Raw genomic sequence first — 25,553 nt, forward strand, 5'->3', positions numbered from 1 at the left:
AGAGCAAATGAACATTAAAATACATTACCACCTGTCCACATTATGACATTCTAACAGTCCTGCATTTCCCTGTTTTTCAGGAAAGACCAACACCTGCTGTCCTCCGTAAACTGCTGGTACCTGGTGCTGAACCAGACGAGGCGAGAGAGCCGTGATCATGCCACCCTCAGCGACATCTACACCAACAATGTCATCGTCCGCTTGGCCCAGGTCAGCGAAGACATCATCCGCCTGTTCAAGAAGGTCAGTGAGACTATCATCCTTCCTTCTTTTTGTTACTGCTACTCCCTTATCAGCAGTGCATAAAATGCCAGAGTTAGAAGGACAATACAAATACCAAGCAATTTGCTCGGAGCTTTCATTTGCTGAAAACAATGTTTTTATCTCTCCATTATTGTAAACTTTGGGCCTTGTTGTCATGCCTTGGTGTTGTTATGAACTTGCAAGTTGCAGCATCTAAAATGAAAGCTACGTCTCTAAGCATACAAATGATGATGGCAGCCCAAAGAAATGTGGTGCTTTGAGCTCCGTCTCAACGCACATGGATTTAGTAGAAGGTGTATGAGTTTGGTCTGGCCTGCCAAGCAGCATGCAGAAAAGTGAAGCTGAGCACCCCTCGCCCAACACCCTGCAGCCCCTACAGTAGCGTGAGCAACATCTGGCTCACTGTCAGCACATAGCAGAGATGTCTGAGGTCTTATCCAAACATCAGAACCCTGTTTTCACCTTGCAGGCCTTCCTGTAGGTGAGCTGCACTCTGCTTACTAGGCTCCATTCAGATATTACTCTGTGTGTGTGTATGTGTATGTGTGTATGTAGACATGTGCGTGTATGTGTATATATATGTATACTTGTGTGGATGGCAGCCAGGCCAGTGTTTGTCAGAAACTATGCCAGAGCTGAAAAGGGAGAAACACTCCGTCCTTTTTGAGTCATATGCCCTCAGGTAGCTTTTTCTATATTTGTAAGTATGAATGGGTTTCTCTGCTGCTGCTTGCTGGCAGACATTATGGGAGGCAATAAATAATGCATCAAAGACGTCTTGCAGAAAATTAAAAATGTTAAACAGAAATGAATGCAAGAGCTTTGGATGATTGACTGTTGGACATGACAAAGTGATCAAGGACAAAACGGGGAGCTGTCGACAAAAACTTGATCAATAAATCGTTTAGCATGTGAAAGACAAACACATCTGTGACTTATAGAGGGAATGTATCGTATTAATGATGCATAGGAGTGATGAATATGAATGTACATAAGGCACCGTTTCTGTTTCCATGACAATCTCAAACTCAATATAGATGAATTGCAAAGAGAATATATTAATGGGGCAACTTCGGTATTTTTCAACCTGGACCCTATTTTCCCATGTTTTGTGTCTAATAGGGACAAACATTTCTGAAATTGGTCCAGTACTGAGGGAGAACGCTGTAGAGGGCAGTCATGAAATGAGCTGTGGGGCAAGTGAGCAGCGCCACTGTAACGTTATGTCCACTAAAAGTGATTGTTTTTGCCACTGACTGGCTCAGATTGTTATTGTAAGTGTCTGACAACATTATGGAAAGGACCCTACAAAGAAATAAAACCTTTTTCTTACCTTTCGCTTGATCCAATCTGCTTGTTATTGTGTCCAAGTCCCGCTCAAGGAGAAGAATCGTTGTGAAATCTGAATATCCGTATCCTCTGGCTCAAGTAAATACGGCTGGCCATCGAATTCAAAGACCTCATCCACATTGTCGAAATCATCTAAATATTCAGCCATCACATCGAAAATCTTTTAGATAACACTAAGCTACACTTTCTGTACTCAACACAACAAACTCTTCCCGGCTGACACTCGCGTTTCCACCATGGAGGTATTCCACTATTCCACTGTTGTCTTCCAGCAACACGTCACCTCGCCAGATTTCAGAACGAGACTTCTCCTTGAGCGAGACTCTTTACATAATGTTGTCAGACACTTATAACAACAATCAGAGCCTGTTATGGCAACAACAAGCACTTTTAGTGGAAGTAAATGACGGTGCCAGCTTGCCCCAGTAGCACCATATTGCAGCCCGTGAGCAGCTGCTGTCTACAGCACTCTCCCTCAATACTGGACCAATTTCAGAAATTGTTGTCCCTATTAATCAGTTAGACACAAACATGGGAAAATTGTGTCCGGGTTAAAAAATACAGAAGTTACCCTTTAATACATAAACTACAGCAGTTTCAACTCTACTACTTTTTGCGTTTCATAGAGGGAAGGCTTTAAGGATGTATACTAACACGCGTTCCTATAAGGGCTGTTACAATACGACCCGCCACATCTCTTACAGTGTGTTGCATCACATTCGCTGGCTGAATCCTCCCTGAGCCTCTGCAGTACATGGTGCAGTCTGTCTCACTTCAGAGCCACTGATGCATACCGATGCCATTCACCAGCAGCCGGAGCCCTCGGAGGATATTCCCCATTTATCCCACTCAGTCCAATGCTTGTTTGAGCAGGACTTAATGCCTGCACTCCAGAAACAAACAAAGTCAAAACATCAAATCCCTTCTGTATCACTGAGGTGATTTTGCTTAATCTCTTCTGGGTACATTTCATTATCTAGTTTAGAGCTGTCGGAGCAAGATTTATTTTGATGAGTTTTTCCCTCTTTGATGATTAGTTAAGTCTCTGACTCATCAGTAGCAAGTTTGATCAAGCACAGTTAGCCGAGCAGGGTGTAGACCAACATATTGGGGGTAGGTGTGGTTTGACTATGTGTGTCTGAATAGCGTGAATACTTACCTGTCACTGTTCAGACAGTCATTGTCCATAAAGGTGCAGTGTGGTTTTCTTTCAACACACTTCCTGATCTGACAGAAAAATGATACTCATAATGATTCATATGTGAAAAGACCATTATGCATCTTGCTGAGTCACCATGATGCACCCGAATTAATGAGTCCGCACTGTTAAAAGAAGCCTCTAAGAAAGGTAGAGAGAGCACAGAACGTTTTCTTCTATTTGAAATGTTATTGCCATATTTAAATGCATGTGACACACTGCAGACTTTAGTATGCAGTATCCAAGACATCAGCTATTGTTATATGCACACCAACAGCCCACCCATCTAACATAATTAGCTGTATGCATCAATCTCCAACTGACAAGTGTCATTGTTCCGCTCATGAACATGGCGTTAATTTTATCGACCTTTTCACTTTCAGCAGTTTTTCCTTTCCTGTCCATCACCTGTAAAGACCCTCAAGATCAGACTTTTGTTTTGCCAAAATGCAGTATGTTTCAGATTACTAAGTCTCACTCATTACAGCAACCGGGCTTTGTGAAGGATTTTAGTTTGCAGCCACTAAAATTTCTTGCGATTACTTGCTCAGCATTGATAATTAAGTTTGAGGGTGGACTTTGGTTCTTTTTTTTTTTTTTTTAATTTGCCATCTTAATGGGACTCCTCTCCTTTACTCATGGTAATAGACTGTATATAAGAAGTGGACGTGGCGTCACCGATTGGTTTGTGGACTGCCGTTTTGAGTTTAGCATTTTGGCCGTCCCCACCTTGGCTTTTTACAACCAGAAGTGACATGAGAAGGTGGAGCTAAGCGCAGCAGAACGCTGAATAAGACATTTTTAAGCGATGAAAATGTTACAATTAACTTTCATGAACTGAAAACACACTGTGAAAGGGTTAAAGTTGTAAGACGAAAACACGGACAACTCCCAGACCGGACAACGCCGTGGTAGCGACCTGTCAATCACAAGGTAGCCACGCCCTAAAGCATCCCCTGCTTTATGGTCTATTTGACTCTAAATGGGATCATAATTTACTAAATGAACATCATGTTGTGTTGAAGAAGACTTGAAACTAGTGATTGAGACCATAAATTCATGTTTACAATGTTTACTGAGGTAATAAATCAAGTGAGAAGTAGGCTCATTTTCTCATAGACTTCTATACAATCAGACTTCTTTTCGCAACCAGAGGAGTCGCCCCCTGCTGGCTGTTAGAAAGAATGCAAGTTTAAGACACTTCAGCATTTGCTTCACTTTTCAGACCCAGAGGTTGCTCTCTGCTCATGGTGCAGTCAGACCAGAATCCGCCTGGCAAAATGTACTCGTTCTCCAACATTTTACTGTCGGTAACCTCCGTTACTGTCCTTGCACTCACTACAGACAATCAGCATCCCTTCTTCTCTCCTGCTTATATTAGTTTGTCGTGCAACAATAAAACAAACAGTATACCAACACTATCATACTATAGATGTGGTGACACCTTCAAACACACACAATAAAACAAAAACTGAATTTTTGCTGCAGTGACAACCCACTGACATGAGAATACACAATTAGATGGAATCTGAGCTGCTACAGCTGGATGGAGAGCCCTGGCACATATGGCGGAGGATGTAGACATCACACTTAATGACTAATGCATGCAGGGATAAGGTTGAAAATGGGCAAACTCTGCATAATTTTCCTTCATGTCTCTCCAAATTATAATCTTAAGTGATAGGAATCTTTGCTGAACTTTATGTTTATAGTACATGTACATGTTTTGCAGAAACTTCGTCTACATTTTGAGTAAAAATCGACAGTAAATATCTACTAATATCTAACTGTAAGTTTCCTGATCCCACCACTACATTAAAGACAAATTAAGAAGACTAATTATAGTCACACTGTAGAGAGTAGCTCAACCAGCGTCCTATTTGTGATTGGACTGACATGGGTTTTTGCAGCACCCTCTCTCAAACATAACATATATATAACACATTCTATAGCTCGGTAAGGTTAGGAGAGGTGTTACTTCTGCTTCTCTGAATGTGTCAGACCATTATACTGAGAAACGCTGGTGCTGCTGGTGCATTTTCTCACCTCAGTGTCTTCAAATAACGTCTTTTCTCTCCCACACAGACAGACATTATTATATTCACTCTGTCATTTATATCTCCCTCCAGTCCAGGTGTGTTTCCCATGTTTTTGATCACAAAGCATGCTGAAAGGTGCAGGTGCATAATATCTGTGCAGCTTTATGAGGTGTTCATTGACTCTCTGACAGTTTCTTCCAAAGGAAACATATTAAATTGGTGGCAGAAGGAAATGATGGCTTAAGCCAATCTTTTCCTTATTAATATGAGATATGAAACTGGAAATGGGGCTTGTTGTTCCTCTTGATGCATTATTGATTTTTATTTATCTTTGTAGAGCACAGTGAAACATCAATAGAGCGTGTTTTTCCTTATCAGAGGATGTCACACATTGTCTTCACCCCTTGACGCACTTCAGACACGCACACACACAAAATTGAGACTTTTGAAAAGGTGCAAAAAACACAGGAAATTAAATGTGGCGTTGTTCACAGTTACATGTTGCTGCAGTAAGTAAATGTGTCATGTAAATTTGTACATAAGAGGTATACTACTGAGAAATCGAAAGTCCAACAACACTGTGATTGCTTGTGCATTGTACAATAGGTTTGTGAGCCTCAATATTATTTTTAATTTATTAGAGAAGCGGCCTCCATGTTTGCATTAATTTCCTCATGCAACCTGTTTCATGTTTGGAAGGAATAGCTGGTGAGATGGAGGAAATGAAGAAAATGGCTGTGTTATTGGCTGTAGAATTTCAAACTTTAAAGAATAAAATTTGAATTCAATTAATTTGACTTAAAGGTACAGTGTGCAGGATTTGGTAGCATCTAGTGGCGTGGTTGCAGATTGCAACCAACTGAGTACCCCTCTGCTCACTCCTCCCTTTCCAAGCCTGCAATAACGTGAGTGCAAAACCGTGGTAACGCCGTCGCCTCGCTCAGAGGCCATCATCACCATATTAACTACTTTAGGAGCAACGGAAGTTGGCCCCTTAGCCCCCCTTCTTCCGGTGCCCATGCAACATGGTAGACTCCGGGAAGAGGATCCGCTCCCTATGTAGATATGAAGGGATCATTCTAAGCTAACGAAAACACAACAATTCTTAGTTTCAGGTGATTATACACTAACAAAAACATAGTTATGCTGATAGATCCCCCGAAATGTTACACACTGTTCCTTTAATAGAACATTTATGACAAAAAAAAAAAAAATGTTTAACATTCAGGACATGTGGGGCTGTTAAACTGTAACATGTCAAAAATCCAAATTGTTGGAAGAAGAAAGGCCTACTGACGGGTTTATCTTTTTGGTGAGCCAGTCATTCATTTCAGAGGCAGCTTTTCACAAACTCAGGTGTTGGAGAAGTGTAAATTCTGACCTGACAGTGGCGCTGGATGAAAAGTCGGGGAATAACCAGAGTCATTAGGACTCACCCTCTGATGTCCTTGAATATCTGAACCAAATTTGGTGGCCATCCATCCAGTCGCTGTCGAGATACTTCGCCATGATTCACCAAAGTCACCGTGTCAGCATAACCGGCCGAGTTTGTCGGGTCACAGCTGAAGGCTCAAACCTCATTTGTTGTCTCATCCCTGTTTTTTCTGCTCGCTGTGTTTCAGAGCAAGGACATTGGGATCCAGATGCACGAGGAGCTGGTGAAGGTGACGAATGAACTCTACACTGTAAGTAATACACTGTGTCTCCTGCAGATCGATGCCTCACACCTTATCTCATCACTGATCTCATCCACTTCTTTCTCATCTCTCTGGCCTTCTCACATTTTATTTCATGTTCTTTCTTTTTTTATTCTCTTTTATTACCTCACTTTCTTCTTTGTACCTTCCGAACTACTGGTGCTTTCCTCTCGTGATTGAACGTGACTTTTCTTTTTACTTGCGCACCAAGTAGACAAGTCCCACTTTCACTACCATGCTGGTTGTGTTGAAAACTGGAAGCAACCAGCACCAGAGTACTGGATTTATTCTAATTGCCAGTTTATTAGGTACATCTAGCTAAACCTAATGCAGTCAAATGCAACAGCCATGAAATAAATCCTACCTTCATGAAGGTTATAATGTTGTGTTGATTCGTATTGCGTTATACTGTGAGGAGAAGCTCATGAGAATGCGCTCCATAAAATATTTGAAATTAATGTTGTATTATAGGGCTGGGCAATATGGCCAAAATATCCCATCCCGATATAAGTCACGTCATATGTCGATGACGATATACTGTATATCATGATATAACATGTTTTAATAAACAGTCTTTATGAAATAAGCGCATGGTAAAGCCTATTTTTGTATATATATATGCTCAAATCATAACATGGCAAACTCAAGTCCAACAGGCAACAACAGCTGTCAGTGTGTCAGTGTGCTGACTTGACTATGACTTGCCCCAAACTGCATGTGATTATCATAAAGTGGGCATGTCTGTAAAGGGGAGACTCGTGGGTACCCATAGAACCCATTTTCATTCACATATCTTGAGGTCAGAGGTCAAGGGACCCCTTTGAAAATGGCCATGATAGTTTTTCCTCGCCAAAATGTAACACAAGTTTGGAGCGTTATTTAGCCTCCTCCACTTCAAGCTAGTATGACACGGTTGGTACCAATGGAATTTTCTAGTTTCATATGATGCCAGTATTTTCACTTTAGCTTTAAAACTGGGCCCGATACAACCTCGGAAAGATCGATTGCGTTAATGCGTTAAAGAAATTAGTGACGTTAAAACAAATTTGCGTTAACGTGTTATCGTGTTAACTTTGACAGCCCTTATTAAAATATCTTGATATATGATTTCACCACGATACAGTTCCATTGATAAATGATCGTATTGAGTTATTGCCCAGCCCTATTGTATTATAGAGATTTTAAAATGTATTCTATTCCTGCTTAGTACATATGGGGTTATGATGATGATGATGATGATTGATGATGATAAGTGAGAGAAAGAGTGGGGCTGTTGTAAGTGATGAAATACGTTTCTCTTCAAGTCGGACAGTTTCTGGGCTCGAATCACTTTCACATCTGGTGGTTCCTTCAACTCTGGTCCTGTTCAGGGTTCACCTCACTGGTTGCCTCTGTGGAATACCTGCCTGTATTAATACACCACTGTATTATTTCTTAGACTGTGTTTGCATAATGTTTGTTGAGAGGTACAGAGCTTTTGTGGAGAAATAATAAGCAGATTGCATAATGTGTATCTTGTTTCCATAACAATGGACTCTCTCATTCATTTTAAGAAAAAGGTAGTACATATCATTCACTTCTCTAAAAAACAGATTTTTTTCTCTCAGCTTTCGCACAACACAAACTGCCACAAACAGATTTTTTTCAGCGACCAACTCTTGGGCATCCTGCAGCTGCTTCCCATACATTTTATTATAAAAAAGGTGCTGAATGAATGTATGGATGGATGTTTCCTGTCGTACTTTATAGCCAAGATGTTTGGTTTTCAAAAATCAGTATAACACAATAAGAGGGCATGTATTAAAGACACTATGTCTCCCAAGACCACATTTTCTCAGTTGTATTTTAAATGGGGTGTCACCAAGGCGAATTCCTTGTACGTAAAAACCTACTTGGCAATAAACCAGATTCTGATTCAGCAGACTGTGTTGTTACAACACTGTCAGATAACATAAGCAATAATCTTACATACTTAGTTAATTTATCTAATCAACATTGTTGTGTCTGCAATGTCCTCACTATTTCTTCAACCATTTGCAGTATTTATTCTACAATGATTGGTAAGAACTGAAGAACTGAATTGTTAATAATGGGATTTCCTGCAGGAAACCCTGCAGATAGATGGACGTATGTCAGGGATTATAGGACGTACTGTACTGGTGCTGCACTGAGCGCTCTGGGATGAGTTCTTCTTTGAGGGAGGCTTAGTGCCCAAAAACTGGACGAGCTCCAGGCAACTTCAGCAATCCTCTACCCCCCGAGGTGAAACAGAAGAGATGGCAGAGCTGCCTTATATGACTTATTCATCTGTGCAATGTGACGAGAGTCAAACTACCAAAGGGCAGCGCTGGCAACTCGACCTGATCTCGCCATCTGTACAGTTGGCTGCTGCCACAGATCAGTGTTATGGAGGGCAAGTGATAATCAAAAGTGCATGCACATTCATATGCATTTTAAAAGGACTGTGTTATTTAAATTCTACGTTTATTATTATTTATTATTCTACACTTTATGTCTTTATGTTAAAGAGGACCTATTATGCTTCAGTGCTTTTGTCCTTTCCTTTAGTGTGTTATATATTTTTTTGTGCATGTAAAAGGTTTGCAAAGTCCACGCCAAAGAGAGTTACTCTCCCCCACAGAAACACTGATACTGAACTGTCTGAAACGCCTTGATTGAAGTCCTGCCTTTTCTTCTGTAACGTGGTGATGTCACCAAGTAACACCTTTGCATAATACCTGCCTAGCGGGTAGTTTGCCACACCCTCAAACAAAGCTAGTTAGAGCAGAGCTGGAACGGAGTCCGAAGAGTTTGGTTCGGTTGACCAATCACAACAGTGGGCCAGCTGACCAATCAGAGCAGACTGAGCTTTTCAGTGAAAAGAGGTGCTGAGGCACAGCCTGTATGTGAAAAATAAACCGTTTTTTTTAACATTAAAGCATGTAAAGATACGCTTGTAGAAACCCAAAATACAAGTATGAACCTCAAATAAGCACAACAGGTCCTCTTTAATAAATTGAAATGCAATTATAGTTTTTAAAGGTTATGCCTGCCAGCCATCTCCAGTTTGGTTTCCAGTGTCAGGGTGTATTTCAGGTTCATTGAAACACATGGAAATATATCATTTTTCTATAACTTAATACTTTTTTTTTTTACTAAACATCTGTTTCACCCATTCCCCCCTCCTCTCCGGCTGAGGACAATGCTGCATAATAAAACTCAGATGGTCCCTCTTCGTCTCATGCTCTACTTGGCCTCAGCTGCAGTCTGGCTGAAAATGTAAAATCCAAATGTAGACTCGTTCTTTATGAACAGGAGGATTGTGGGAGTTGTGGGAACCTTCACAGCTAAGGTGGGAAATTGATAATTGTTGCAACAACATAAATATCACTTCCTATAAAATTAACAATTTCATGCTAGAGAATAAAACACATACATTTTCACACTTAGTCATTGTTTTCTCTCTCTAACTATCCATCGCATGATGACCATAGGGGAAGGGGGTCCCCTGCTTTGGTATTTCTCCACATAGGTAATTCCTTTTTTTCTTTTCTTTAATGACGTTTGTGTTTATTAATCTCAGTAGGGTTGGGATGTCTTTATTTATTGTTCTCATAATTCTGCCATTGTGAAGCTCTTTGGGGCCAACTGTATTAAAGACAAATGAAGCTGACTTGGCATTATTTATATGAAAGCATTTCCCAGTTGCCACCATAACCATTGGGTTGGGTTGCCATAACGTATGACAAATGCACAGCCAGGCAGAGAAGATATTTCACAAATGACCCTCCGGCAGCAGTAAGAGGAAAGAGCATTGTTTTTCATGACTGCACCCTTGTTAATATTTGATTGTACAGAAATAGCTAAATCAATAGCGTGGCCACATGGTGATTGCCTTGTGGTATTTTATAACAGTTTTCACTGGCTGCCAACATAACAAAAACTGTGAAATCCCATTTGGATCCCTGGCTGCTCAGTGAGCGGTATAAGACTGTGGGCTGAAGCTATTGTTCAGATATTGTTTAAAGTATGATGCTGCTGCAGCACGAGTATCACTGAGGGTGAAGATCTTGTTGTCGTTGTTGTGGCTTGTCTTTAATTTAATAGCAAACCTGAAATGAGAAATAGGAGCTGAAGCCAGAATGTACAAAGAGCCACTGGTCACTTCCTGCTTTCAGCAACATGTCCTCAGCTTTCTCAGCTTTTACCTGTTTTAATTTCCTGCCGCACTGACCTAATATCCCCACTGGGATCAATAAAGCTTATCTTATCTTTCTGATCCACCACCTTGTGTCTGATGTCTGCTCTTCAGTCTCATACACGCTTTTTCTTTTGTTAACAACAACACTGACAATCTCTGTCTCTCAGTTCTTGCTGCTGCTTCCATTCATTCATTCATTTACTCATTTGTAGTTCATTCATTGTTTTATCAGCAGTATTTAACAACATTTACTCATGGCTTGTTAGTGCTGAAAAAGAAATATCAAAATGTCATCGCTGCTGCATATTTGGGAAAAACACATCAGATTTTTTATATTTAAGATTTTTAAATAACAAGAATCGGATTTATTTTGTGCATGATTGATCTATTTTAACCATCTCAAAAATATCCATAATATCACATTTTGGTACATTAAAAAATATTTTCATACCTAATCAACTAGCTCCTAATGTTAATTTCTTGCCTATGTTTTATCGACTATTATAATAAGAAGATAATAAGATTTTGTTATGCCTTTTGGCATCATATTTTATTGATTTGTTTTTCTTTTTTGTTGTCCTTGCTCATGCATCACCCACCATATAGTATATAGATTATGTTAGGACAAATAACATTTAGACTCTCTTGAAGTTGGCTTTTTCTGCAAACCTAAAGTTTTGGTTAGACTTTTGTGATAGTTGTATTTTACCATGATGTCGTTACAAGCCCCTTTTCACTCATGACAGTATGGCAGATCTTTCCAAGTGGTCAGAGAGGAGAATATTTTAAGAGAAGACAACGAGGGAGTGCAACAAAGGTCCCCAGTCGGAGTGGAAACAGGGACATTGTGGTTAGTCAGGGACTTAAAGGGATAGTTTGGGTGTTTTTAAGTGGGGCTGTATGACGTACTTATCCATAGTCAGTGTGTTACCTACAATAGATGACTGTCGGCACGCCCCAGCTTGGAGAAACAGACAGGATCAACAGAAGAGCAAAGCAATACAGTGCTGTGGACAGAGGCAGCAGCAAAATACATTTTAGCAACCTAAAAGAAAGAACCACCTAAAAAAAAAAACATATGTAGAATATTTTCGTCGGTTTACCTTGCCATGAGACAGCTATACAGTCTATGTTTCCGACGGCGAACTGAAGCCGTTATCTGTTCTCTAGCCAAAGCCAAACTCCATTGAAAAGAACAGCAATTTTAATTACTAACTAACCAACTAACTAACCGATCGAGGCAGCGGTAGACCAGCAACCCCCTGTGTTATGCAAGGTAAAATTACAGTTTTCTTCAATGGAGTCGGGTGGCTTTGACAAGAGCATAGATGGATATATAGCGTACACTTAAACTTGTATTGATTTTTTTAGGTGGCTATAAAATACATTTTGGTGCCGGCCCCGTTCACAGCAGTACATTGCTTTGTTACCGTGCAGTAACTCCTGTCTATTTCTCCAAGCTGGGGACGTGCCGACCGTCATCTACTGTAGGTAATACACTGATTATGGATAAGTAACTCATACAACCCCACTTCAAAACACCCAAACTATCCCTATAAATCCCTAAAATATCTACTTCTTGCCTTGCATTTATTATGAAAAACCCAAGCCATTCTCTCACTGTTGGGTTTCTCTCACCAGCTCAGAGACTGCAGGAGTTAAATAACCCCAGGCTGTCGTCAGAGGACTCAGCTATACACACACCTTCTGTAGACACAGCCGAAGCTCAGTCTTCCTGCAAATGAGTTTGTGTCTTTAGCTGCAGGTCCTGTAGTCATATGGTTCAAAGTTGGCTGGAAATATAGCACGTTTTCAGAAGAGTTTGAAAGGAAACGGTTTGACAGCCTGGGGACGAACAGAGCGTTAGCCTAGTTTCCCTCTTCGTGGAGTAGCAACATCGATGTCGAGCTTTGTCACTCTGAGAATAGACTGGTGGCTTTTATTCTATGTATTTATTTTACTCTCAGGTGTTTGCCTTGCAGCTTTTTTGTCACTCTGTTGTTCTCGTGTTTCCAAGAGTTCCTGCTCTGCCTGGGGAGGAGTACTATTTATTCACACAGCACACAGAGGGGAATAAATAGAGCCTCCTCAAGTGGTGAATATCACTATCACAGGGTTGGAGGTCAGTGGTAGATTATAGTTGCGAGTGACCCGACGGCAAACATGTGATTTTGATGAGCAGCTCCCATAGAGTTAAAAGGAACCCCACTGCTTAAGTTCAGCACCACGTGAGCATTACTTACTTGATCACAGGAAACAAATAAATGACTGTTTATGTTGACTGTCTCGCATCCCGAGGTGTTCATAGAACATCCTGAATGCTTGAGACGTTTGAAGACGTGGCTCCACATCTGGACGTTCCTTTATGAGGCTTAAGAATGGGCTTCCCAAAGGAGAGACTCTCTCAATGAGCATCTGGGACGAGTTAAAGACGCAGGATGCTTCTGTCTTGTCTAACGAGGGTTTTCTGTCACTACAATCTTGTCATCGCCGTGCGGCAGTGGGGCGTCGGCTGTCAAAAGTTTGAGCGTCTAAGTAGAGATCAGAGTGAAGAGGTAACTGTGAAGAATACAGAAAACAATGCCGTCACTCTGCTTCATAAAAGAGCTGAAAATTAACCCGTCTGGGGTGATGAAGAAGCGTTACTGTAGAAGGGATGTGGAGGCTGGGAAAGCCACAGTGAAGAGGGGGATGAGGGGGTGAGTTGAAGATTTGACAGCCAAGGCTACACCACGCAAAACCCTGGGCCCCTGGATTCACTTAAAATATTCCACATGCAGTGACATCTGTGTTAACGCTGCATCGACGCCCAAAGTGATCCACCAGGCCACCATGAAAAAGCTCAAATCAAACCAGATTTGGGACGCTGAGGGCCTTGAAAAAAGTGGCTTCTTATCTACTTATTGTTGGTTGCATCTTGGAGGGAATATGGCTGTATCAACAACACTACAGTAATGCTGTTGTAAGTCAATGTACAGGTGTGGGTGGTTGTGTGTGAATGGGCGTATGAGCACAAAAGCACAAACGTGTATTCTCGTGGATTCTCCTCCCGACAGGGTGTGTCAAGATTGCTATGCTTTTTTTTTTTTCGTGTTTGGCCTACAAAGAAGCTTGTTAAACCATCTTTATCCCATCTCAAGTCAATCCACCTGTAAGATTCTATGAGTGGTGTTATCCATGTCACGCCCACGGTGATGTCTTCAATTTGCTTGTTTTGTCTGACCAACTGTCCAAAACCCCAAAAAGTAGCAAATCCTCACATGTAAGGAGCGGAAACCCCAGAATATTTGTCATTTTTGCTTGAAAACTTACTGAAACAATCGATTATCAAAATAGTTGCTTAATAGTAGTAGTGCTTACTAGTTGATTAATTTTCTGTGGTTAATCACGTTGTTGTTGCAGCTCTAACTGTGTATAAAGCACTGATATAAAACCTCCCCCGTCTTTTAATATGACACACTAAGCAACTATTGTCTCTGTATTTGCTTGTCTAAGTCTGTGGGCTACTGAATGTACTGTTGATAAAACCAGGGTATCCTCTGGTTCGTCACATAGTTTGACAGCATCTGCGAAACATCTTTAAATCTTGTCAGTTCAGCTTATAATAACCGTTATTGTAAAATGTGATGATGATGATGATAAGGCCCGTTAATGGTCAACCTATTGAATGTCTGTGTTTCTCCTCCTGCAGGTGATGAAAACGTACCACATGTACCACACTGAGAGCATCAGTGCAGAGAGCAAGCTGAAGGACGCTGAGAAGCAGGAGGAGAAGCAGTTCAGCAAGTCGGGAGATCTCAACGTTAACCTCCTACGCCACGAGGACCGCCAACCGAGACGCAGCTTCGTCAGGAAAATAGAGAAGATGAAAGAGAAGGTGAGTTTGCAGGATGGATAGTGTTGTGTTTGTTTATATGTAGTGCCATTCAGCTTCAGTCTTCTTTATAATCAGTATTTTTGTTAATATTTGTGTGTAATGTGAAAGGGGTCGCTCATAGTGAGGAACACACTGCATTTCCTCTCAGCTCTACTGAGCTATGTAGCTTCTTTTAGCTCATTGTTTTGGTTCACTCTCACCACTCTCATGCTGTCATTTTTGCTCACAGCAGGCAGCTGTATTGATAAACCCACTGTACACAACCTGCCCAGCACCAAACGACAATGTAAACAACAGCTTGGATGACTATAGCCTGGCTGTGCACAACCGGCCTAATTTTGTGTGTTGGATTAGAGGATACAATATTATGGTACAGTAGGTACAGTATATTGAAGTGTGGTATGTGATATCTGCAATACAGAATGATAATAATTACTTCGCAGTGGCATCAAATTGGGAATTTAACCTGGTATATCAGTAACAGGAATAAATAAACAGGGTTACACATCTGCTCATTGACCAAGGTGAGCACCTTGTGAGTCAAGCTAAAAGCCTGGTGATTACCATCTAAGCTTCTAAACACTACACTATTTTACAGTTAGTATTATAGCGCCATGAAGACCTAACGCCAGGTATTATTTATGATGACTTACATTGTCACTGACGCACACTGTTGAAGCAAAGGCTATTGGTAACAAAGACTGAAGAACGCACCAGCCGAGTGAGGGGAATTAACACGACACAGTATATGTGTAAGAAAATATTGAATGTCGCAATATTATGTTTTGTGACACCGTATCAATTCTCAAAAACGCTGTATCGATTTTTAATTAATAGTTTATATGCAAAGATTAACTCAGTCAATACTTTATTTAATTTGCAAAAAGCCCTCTCAGTGTATCTCAAAGCAGTGCTAAATGCTGATAAATGCTAATGCCGATCTCACTGTTCTGATTGCATAAAAAAGTCAACTTATTTTTACTCATATTTTATGCATATGGTGATGTGTTCTTTATACTATGGCAGTTTTCATAAAATTACATTTTAAAAATTGCAATATATCGCCCTGCTTACAGTATCGCAATATATCATAATATATTGAATTATAACCGCCGTATCATGATACGTATCGTATTGCCAGATTCTTGCCAACACACCGCCCCTACAATAAAGTCTGTAACTGAATGCGTGGCGTGCATGCACACAGTCTCTGAGGCAGAATAGGAGTGGCATGCTGTGACATCAATTATCCTCCAGCAGGGGATTTTATACAGACAAACATACACGTTTAGTCAGGAGTTAGAAGACCAACAACAGAGCTAACAGGAGATTAAATATTGGAGTTACTACCGCCAGGTGGTCAGAAATTGGACTCCAAACAAATCATAACATCTTCCATGTCTGCTGGAAGTTTGCCAACAAGTTCACCATATCAACTTAAAAGATGATATATGTAAGTGTAATGTTCTCCTCAAAGCTGAATGAGGAGGTTTGAAGAGTTTAGTTGTGTAAATGGAGGAGTAGCTCTGTTTGTTGGATTCACTTGGAGCGAGTGAGAGAGGAGCAGACTAGCAGACAGGCAGCAATATATAATGTCAGAGAGTCTCAGGAGAATACTGTAGGTCTGCAGCCAGATACGCACCGAGCAAACAGCAGTACTCCAGGCCAACAACCCAACCCTCTTTCCATCTTATGCAGATTTTTGTGTAAAGGCGTCTCTGCCAGCAGTGCAGGGCTGGTGGTCTCTGGAGCACGGTGTACTTCAGATGCATTTTATTATTCTGGATCTTCTTCTGGAATGTTTTTCATGCAAATGAAACTCCCATTATCTCTCAGGTACAGGAAATCAAAAGGCTGTCAGGACGACAGCGTCTCTCCCTCCTCAGGCTGGTATCCTCAGAGACGCTGCTCAGCTCGGGAACTGAACACTATTTATAACACAGCGAGGCAATGAGTATTTTCCCCTGCTTCTAGAGCAGGGGAGGAAGAGGAAGGAATAAAAGTTAATCTCTTCCTCTAACCCACTGCTGAATTTGCATCATAATGGCTTTGTGAAATTGGAAATAAAATGTCCATGTATAGTGAAATGTACAAACAAACTGTTCAAATAATGGGCGAAATGTCTCTGCTTTAGAATTATGATGCTTTTATTGTATTTCAGACAGCTGTAATGCCTTTCTGAGTCATGCCTGAATCACTGAGTTGCTAAAGTGAAACTACTTGGTCGATACTGTTAGTACCATAGTTTGAAAAATCAGTGTGTACAAATGTCACTTAATGGAAAACATTATTTTGTTTATATTCTTTATTAATAAGCAGAATTGCATGTATTTGTCTGAATTCATATTAGAGATATAGACCCACAGATTGTCTACCATGTAAGTTAAACTTGCAATCTGTGTAAATACTTTTGAAATTGTATTTCTCAGGAATAGTTTGACATTTTGGGAAATACACTTATTCCCTTTCTTACTGGGAGTTAGATGAGGAACTGGATTCCTTTTCATGTGTGCACGGTAAATATATAGCTGCAGTCGGTTAGCGTAGCTTAGCATAAAGACTGGAAACAGGGGGAAACGGCTAGCCTGGCGCCGTCCAAAGGTAATAAAATCTGATTACTTGTTATTTTGACGCTTTGTTTTTAGGATGGATTAAAGAAATGAGATATAACATGTTAATTAGTGAACTTTAGAGGTTCTGGTAGTCAGATTTTGTTACCTTTGGACAGAGCCAGGAGGACTGCCCATTATTCCGAAGGCCCATTGCGAAAATACACGCTCTACGTGCAACAAACAGAAGCACATGGCTAATAATTATGCAGAATGTCATCATCTGACCTTCATGATTCCTACTCATGAAGGCATGACCCACCACTCTGCCTCTTATTACTCGTTTAAGCATGAGGAGTGAGATTAGTTCGGTTTAGGGTAAGAATATCAGTGTAAGCCAACCAGAGGCAGAGGAGGGCAGGTCATGCCTTTGCCATGGTAGGAACAAAAATATCACGACCTATGATGTAATATTGCATAATAATCAGCCCTGTGCTTCTGTTCAGGATAGCGTACTGTCGAGCCATTTTTCGGACTATTGGGATTTCGGAAAAATGGGCCCTCGGAACACTGGCATGGCACCGATCCAGGCTAGCTGTTTCTAGTCTTTATGCTAAGCTAAATGAACCGGCTGCTGATCCCCGACGTCATGTTTACTGTACAGACTCAATCTTCTCATCCAACTTTCTGCAAGAGAGTGAATAAGCGTGGTCTCCAAAATTTCAAATTGTTCCTTTAATGCTACTTTAATGTCACTAAGCTGTTGAACCCTTCATACATAAACACATTTTACACAACTTTCTAAAGCCAGAGCCTCTTTAAGTGCTTCTTTGTGAGCATCCACACTCTGCAGCCTCTCTGGTACTTAAGTGTTTAGAGACAGAATAATGACTAAATGCAAGCCTGGCTGTGGCACTTAACACGTCACTATCTAGAGGCACTTTCTCTACAGCCTGTTCCTCCAAACTTTTCCCTGCCGTCTCTACCTGTCTGATGGTCCCAAAGCTGCAGCCTCCTGAGCACACATTCAAACACTCCCCACTGCTTGATTTTCCTGCACTGACTTTTTTTTTTTCTCATCATCTGCTCTGTCTCTTCTCTCCTCCCCAGAGGCAAGCCAAGTACTCAGAGAATAAGCTGAAATGCACAAAAGCCCGGAATGACTATTTGTTGAACCTGGCAGCAACAAATGCAGTTGTGGCAAAATATTACATCCATGACGTCTCTGATATGATTGATGTAAGTATGCGCTAGGCACATGTGTTTGTTTACATCTCTCAGCTGGGATTTCTGATGTTGATTTAACTCTGCAGCACTGTCGCTTTTCTCACCATCTGTTCCTGAGTCTCTTTCACTCACAGCCTGTTAGCTGTTTGTTTTCAAGCTGCTCTGTTGGCCCCAATTAATGTATTTGCCATCATTTTTTCATTATTAATTTCTGCACAACGAACTCAACGCTGAGATGCTGGTGACTGACTGCTGTTGACAGGAGTATTAGTGCAGTGATCTGCAGTATGACGCAGCCACAGACGGATGATTTTGACTATTTTAAGGGACTCCATCAGTGTTGATTTCTCTGTCTCGTCATCATTCATTTGTTTTTGTTGATGCTGCTTTTGGGAGCTTTGCTGGGACAAACACAGCATGTCCTTGTTATCGTCTGACTCTAGAGCTGGGCATACACTGTACGATTTTAGCCCGTCTCTTGCCCAAATTTTCAGCAGCACGACTCGATTTTAGAGTCGGACCGAATTTCAGCTTCATCGGGCATTTTTTGCCGTGTAGTGTACAGGGGGGACGAGGACCGATTAACTCCTCCCGACCAGGCATCGGACCGTCAGATGAATTTCTGACATGTCAGAAATTTTGGTCGGCCGACTACAAGTTCTCTCACAGCTGAAGCTGAGCTATGAGCCGATTCCCCAACGTCAGGGCCTTTTTTCTACTTTCTTTACAGCAATCTACAGTAAAGTGTAGCTATCAAGATAACAATGTAGGCTACAATAGATATAGCTAGTAAAACGTTTCTAGCTTACCTCCAATTCTCTACTGTCACACGTCTTCCTCGCCACCTGCGAGTCCATATAAGCCGGCACCTCTTTTTTTTTTAGACGTTTCAGCATACAGGATGGCACAGATGATCAAGGATGCACGTTTCTGCCTTGTTAGCATTATGACCCGTAAAGACCTCTGCTAGAAAACAAACTTTACCTGCCTTAAAGCTTTCAAACGAATCTTTATTGACAACTGTCTACAGCCAGAAGGTCCGTGTTTTTTTTTTTCTGTTTTACATTTACAGTGTGAGCACATAAATCGTGAGCTTTGGCTTTACATCGCAAACGATCTACTCGTACAGTATGAGTAGGAAGTACAACATTTCTAAAATCGTACAGTGTTTGCCCAGCTCAACTGTCACCAAGTAAAAAACATGACCAAAGACTCACACTCACTCTCTCTCTATTGTCTATTGTCTGTCCTTCTGTGGTCTCGCGCGCCATGTGTCAGAGCAGAGGAAGCAGTCTCTATAATGTTCCCTTCATTATTACCTAAAATAATAATCCCCATTTTGTATGTCCAGAAAACCTACCTATCCAACACTTTAAATATGAAGTCACTTTTATTCAAATCATGGACCAGTGGCACTGCTGGAAAGTCTGATTACTGGGGTTTGAGAGGATGACTTTGTTTTTGCAAACCACTAATGGTTGGAACTGGATCAAAGTCAGCTGGTGAGCAGAAGCGGTGTTTATGCAGGCATGAATGCGGTTAATGTGGTTGGCAGCGGGCTCTCAGCCCCGGGTGACCTGCTACCAGTCACCCTGCAGACAAACAGATGAACACTGAGATGAGGTAGCCTTTAATGACCATTTTAGACAAAAGCAGTATCTGTATCTGTTCCTTTTAGATATGCACACATTCAGCTCCCTCTTCACGGAGGTGAGACTTTATTTGCTTTCTCATCTCATTGTCTTTCAACATTTCATTGTCTGTTTTGTTTATTTGGTCCAGTTCCTCTATTACACAACACACAGCCAACACAAAGAGGGGCGGCCACTATTAACTGATTTATTGTTTGTCCATTTTTCCACCCAAAAAAGGTGTTTCCCTTATCTTCATTGAAGGTTTGGGTTTCAGAGACGATTATGCTGTTATTGTAGTGTGTTATTTGGTAGTTGTGCTAGCAAGTAAGATCGTTCTAAAATTGTATTTTGGATTTTTTCTTGTGTTTTACGATGTTGCATACTGGATACAATCATTTCGTTTTGGCATTGACTTTGTGTTGATGAGTAGAAACGAAGGTTGAATCGTTGCCAGTGAATGCATACTTTGTTATAAAGGCCTGTGTTGCAGAGTTTAAGTGACAAATGTTAGTGAATGTGGGCTTTGTGGCTGTCGATACCAAACAAAAAACTTAAATACTAAGATTTTTACCACTGATGTTAACCTGTCAGCCCTTCAGTGTGTCGTTTCCCCTCCTCTCTCTGTGCTAATGGCCTGGTTGTCACGTTTTTGCTTGAGGCCTGACCACCATACGGCACTACATTAGTCACAGTGATAGATGCACATTTTCCAGGTCAGGCGTGATAAGATATGAATTTAGAGAGATTCCTATAATATAATGAACATTACATTATTTAAACAGTTGCAGTTGAAATAGCATGATGAGTTTGTCTCTGCTACATGCAGCGTGATGGTGATATGTTGGTAGCTGGACACACTGAGAACCCGATTCATGGCTATCCTTCCCTGCCTCTTTGATGGATCCGGTGTCTTGAAACTGAAAGGTCCGTGTCATCCCAAATCCTGCTGAGCTGCAGGTAATGGGATTGTGAGCTTGACTGGTTTGGCTGCCACAAGCGGGGCAGAGGAGGAAGAAGGGTCCGTTTGTCATGTCAGAGTAACTGCACGCCACACATCAAACCAGACGCTCACGCAGCAAGAAGTCGGCTCTGTCTGTCAGCATCGGTGACTTTAAACTGTTGTAGTTGAGTTTATTTTATGCTGCCGAGAACTGATGAATGCTGTGAGGAGTGAGGTTGTTCAGCGATGTCGGCATGATGAAGTTTTTAAATTGACGACAAGCTTAATATGGTTCAGTTTAATGAAATTTTCTCTAGCAGCAAATAGTAAGCTATAGCATTCAGCAAGAAAAAAGAGAACAAAACAACAATTCAGTACATAGTGGATTTGCATATATTATGTGCTGTGGTGCTTACATGTGACAGAGTTCAAATGAAAGCATTTAAACTGAATGTGTGAGGTTGCTGAGGATAAAATAACTTGAGTAGACTTTAATCAACCAAATAAAATGCAGCCTATGCAAACATGAACATATTTAAAAGGAAATTAGTGTCATGGAATAAATGGGAAATATTTCCAAATATTAAAGAGGATCTATTATGCTTATTGTGCTCTTCCCCTTTCCTTTTGTGTGCTATATAGTTTTTTGTGAATGTAAAAGGTCTGCAAAGTTACAAAGTCCACGCCAAAGGGAGTTACTCACCCCCACAGAAACTCTGATCCAGAACTGCCTGAAACGCCTTGATTGAAGTCCTGCCTTTTCTTCCGTAACGTGGTGATGTCACCAAGTAACACATTTGCAGAATACCTGCCTAGCAGCTAGTTAGAGTGGAGCTGGAGTGGAGTCCGAAGAGTTTGGTTTGGCTGACCAATCAAAACGGAGCATTTCAGACAGAGGGTGAAAAGAGGTGCTGCAGAGTTTTTTGAACATTAAAGCATGTGAACATGTTCTAGTCTAGTAGAAACCCCAAATACAAGTATGCACCTGATAATAAGCATGATAGGTCCTCTTTAATGTGCAGTATGCATCTACAGTATGTTTGCACGGCTCTAATGAGAAAGATGAGAACATAAAAGAGAGTATTTTGATTAAAGAGTGTATCTAATCTTCCTTCCCCGATCATCTGCTTCCTTCAGGCTGCTTTTGCAGATATGAATGTGTTCTCACTAAGTCACTCTGCTAGTTTAAAAAGAAGCTAAATTGCTCCCTTTAGTCTTTAGTCTTTAGTCTATTGAGCCACGTTGACTGAGTGGTGCAATGAGGCTTGTGCACCAAAGTATAGAGACGACTTCCTCGGTGCTAAAGAGTGTTAAAGAGTGTTTGCTTAGTGATTCACAGAGCTGTCAGCTGCCTCAAGCTCCCTCTAAACCGCCTCACTGCCATCCTCTGCTTAATTAGGTTACTTCATCCAGCTCGGTATGATAAGGCTCTGTAATTATCCCTGGTGTCCTACTGCGCTAGCTCCTGTAATTCTGTGAACTCTAATGCTATTTTTGAAAGGTAGCAGGATGTAATTTGGGATGTAGTCCATTAAATAGGTCTGAACATGATGGAAGGTCCTCAAACTTTACAAATTTGCACATTCTTCCACATTCCCTGATAAATTTATATTGATTTGTCAAATTAAAGAGCAACTTAACACCAGTCGCCTAACTTCCCAGCTGCAGCAGTGATGTAGAAGTGTACTCCAGGGTGTGGTCAGTACACCATGACATCACTGTTGGGCGTGGTTACAGGTGCAACACTGTTTTTGAGCCTGGTGTTAAATTATTCTTAATTATGTCAGATTCTGTTTTCCTGGTTATTTATTAAGATATTTTATCCCCGCAGTGCTGCGACATGGGCTACCATGCTAGCTTGGCACGCACCCTCAGGACCTACTTATCTGCCGAGTATAACTTGGAGACGTCGCGCCACGAGGGACTGGACGTCATAGAGAATGCGGTGGACAACCTGGACTCCCGCAGTGACAAGCACAAGATCATGGATATGCATAACCAGGTGTTCTGCCCTCCGATGCGCTTTGATTACCTGCCACACATGGGAGATGAGGTGAGATGCTTTAAAAGGCTGCAGATTTGTTTATCACTTAAAGGAACAGTGTGTAACATATCGGGGGATCTATTAGCAGAAATGGAATATAATATTCATAACTGTGTTTTCTTTAGTGTATAATCACCTGAAACTAAGGATCGTTGTGTTTTCGTCGATGAGTCCTTCATATCTACATAGGGAACGGGTCCTCTTCATGGAGTCCGTCATGTTGCTCCGCCATGTTTCTACAGTAGACCAGGATGGACAAACCAAACACTGGCTCTAGAGAGTCTTCCATGTTTTTTTGTTACCTGAAGGCCACCGTAGTTCTCCGACACGCTTGTGAAACTGCAGTAACGTGAGCCGCAGAGTGCAAAACCATGGTACTGATAGCCGCAGTCTGACTTACGTAACGCCTAAAGTAGTGTTATTATGATAAGGATGGCCTCTGAGTGAGGTGAACGGCGTTACCACGGTTTTGCACTCGGTGGCTCGCATTACCGCAGTCTTGGAAAGGGAGGAGTGAGCGGAGGGGTACTGAGTTGGTTGCAATCTGCAACCATGCCGCCAGATGCCGCGAAATCCTACACACTGTACCTTTAACACTGATCTCACTAAGTGGAGCACTGTTTTTTACAAAGTACCTCTTTAACCTTCAGATGGATCTCTTTTGTCTGTCGTAACCCATGTGTCCTCCTCCTCCTCCTCCTCCTCCTCAGGTGTGCCAGGTGAGCGCCCAGCAGCCCGTCCAGACTGAGCTCCTGATGCGCTACCACCAACTGCAGTCTCGCTTAGCTACGCTAAAGATTGAGAATGAGGAGGTAAGGTTTTATGATGGCCTGAGGTCTGTCCAGCAACCCCTCCACTGCCACCTTCAGCCCCACCCCCCAAAACCAGAAAGCCCTGTCTCATTTCCCCCAGTGCCAAGTAGGAGGGCCACATCACCATCTGTTCTCATTGCAATTACCCTCCAATGACCCTTGCTCTGCAGGAGGCGAGAATATATTAAGATTGTCACAGCGCCAATGTTACGGTTTCTATGAAGTTATACATGAAATTGTCTATTTTGTGATGAAGAGAGGACTTTTCTCATTAAGAGCCGCAGACACGAAGGTGGGAATGGAGGTTATAATAACCACATCCTGTTAGACTCTCCTGTGCCAATGGCTCTGCCTCCTCCCTGTCTCCCTGAGTCTTGTGCTCTGGAGGATAATGGACGAGCCCTGCCATTACTGGAAATGAGCTTTATCAATCTCAGCCCTAAACAAAAAGCCTCCTTCGGTAAATTTCACATGCAATTTGTATCTTTGCCAGACACTCTTCATTTTCATGTCTTAGTCTGATGTATGCCTGACGTCCCAGTTGCTCTGGACTGTTATTTCAATGCTGCTTGATGTCATTTCTGTGTAATTCAAGGTCATTTATTGTTTAGGGGTCAATTTGTCTTTGATATAAATATGCTAGTGCTGTAAATCACTCACTTTTGCCCTTGAAAATGTAATCTTTGGTTCCATCAAGGCTTGGGAAAAATAGCCAGAAAAAAGGGAAAATATGAGCAAGACTGAGTAAGATATGATGCTTCATTTGTCATCTTTCCTTTTTTATCTCCCCCCCCCATCTGTGCAGGTGAGAAAGACCTTGGATGCAACCATGCAAACGCTGCAGGACATGCTGACGGTAGAGGACTTTGACGTGTCGGATGCCTTCCAACACAGCCGCTCCACTGAGTCCATTAAGTCCGTGGCCTCCGAGTCCTACATGAGCAAGCTGAATGTAGCCAAGAGGAGGTCTAACCAACAGGAGACAGAAATGTTCTACTTTTCAGTGAGTTCATGTCAAATTATGATCTGTCTACCCTTCCAAACTGTACCGGCCTGCTATGAACTCCAGCTTTGCAAAATCAAGCCATCAGTCATCATTTCCACATGCCCTGAAAATAGAAATTAAATTAAAACTAGAACAGATTGAATTTATGCTGATTTGAGCCACGCTGAATTGTTTGACTGAGCTCATGTTACACTGGATTAGTGCTGCTGCTGCTCGCTCATTGTTGCCTTCGTCTCTCTGTGTAGAAATTCAAGGAGTACCTGAATGGCAGTAACCTCATCATTAAGCTGCAGGCCAAGCATGACTTACTGAAGCAGACACTGGGCGAAGGTAAGGAGTCCATTCTCTTCGTCTGTCTTCATCTATGACCCACAGAATCCCGCCACAGCTCTGTAAAATCACCGCCTTCAGGGTTATAGTCATGACTTTTCACTGTGACATCACCCATTGGCTTGTTGACTGCTGTTTTGAAGCCTTGAGTTTGGCATTTTGGCCGTCACCATCTTGGTTTTTGGCTGTCGCCATCTTGGTCTTTTGTAACCACAAGTGGCATGAGAGGATGGAGCTAAGTACAACCGAACGCTGATTAACACCTCTCCCTAACTGGATGCGATGCAAACGAACGAACGAGCGAACATGCAATTGTTTCTGTTTTTCCCAATGAAGATGTCCTAACCGGCTCCTACGTCAGCAAACAGGCAAAGCGGCGCGTCGT

At 41.7% G+C, this 25,553-nt stretch overlaps 1 protein-coding gene across 6 annotated transcripts in view; it reads left to right on the forward strand.

Annotated features, from left to right (window-relative positions):
- Positions 1-25,553, forward strand: part of srgap3 (SLIT-ROBO Rho GTPase activating protein 3) — a 75,103-nt gene that overhangs the window by 30,478 nt on the left and 19,072 nt on the right. For 5 of the 6 annotated variants that reach the window (XR_005207258.1, XM_037772650.1, XM_037772669.1 and 2 more), the window contains exons 3-10: positions 81-243; positions 6,474-6,536; positions 14,441-14,626; positions 18,286-18,414; positions 22,808-23,029; positions 23,731-23,832; positions 24,638-24,835; positions 25,084-25,168. Coding sequence is in view for 5 of the 6 variants with exons in the window: in XM_037772650.1 (XP_037628578.1) it covers positions 81-243; positions 6,474-6,536; positions 14,441-14,626; positions 18,286-18,414; positions 22,808-23,029; positions 23,731-23,832; positions 24,638-24,835; positions 25,084-25,168 (1,148 nt within the window). In the remaining variant the exon portion in view is untranslated. The remainder of the gene's footprint in view (positions 1-80; positions 244-6,473; positions 6,537-14,440; positions 14,627-18,285; positions 18,415-22,807; positions 23,030-23,730; positions 23,833-24,637; positions 24,836-25,083; positions 25,169-25,553) is intronic. The other variant, XM_037772687.1, reaches the window with a different exon arrangement.

This window comes from Sebastes umbrosus, chromosome 1 (genome assembly GCF_015220745.1).
Source record: "Sebastes umbrosus isolate fSebUmb1 chromosome 1, fSebUmb1.pri, whole genome shotgun sequence".
Classification (NCBI taxonomy): Eukaryota; Metazoa; Chordata; class Actinopteri; order Perciformes; family Sebastidae; genus Sebastes; species Sebastes umbrosus.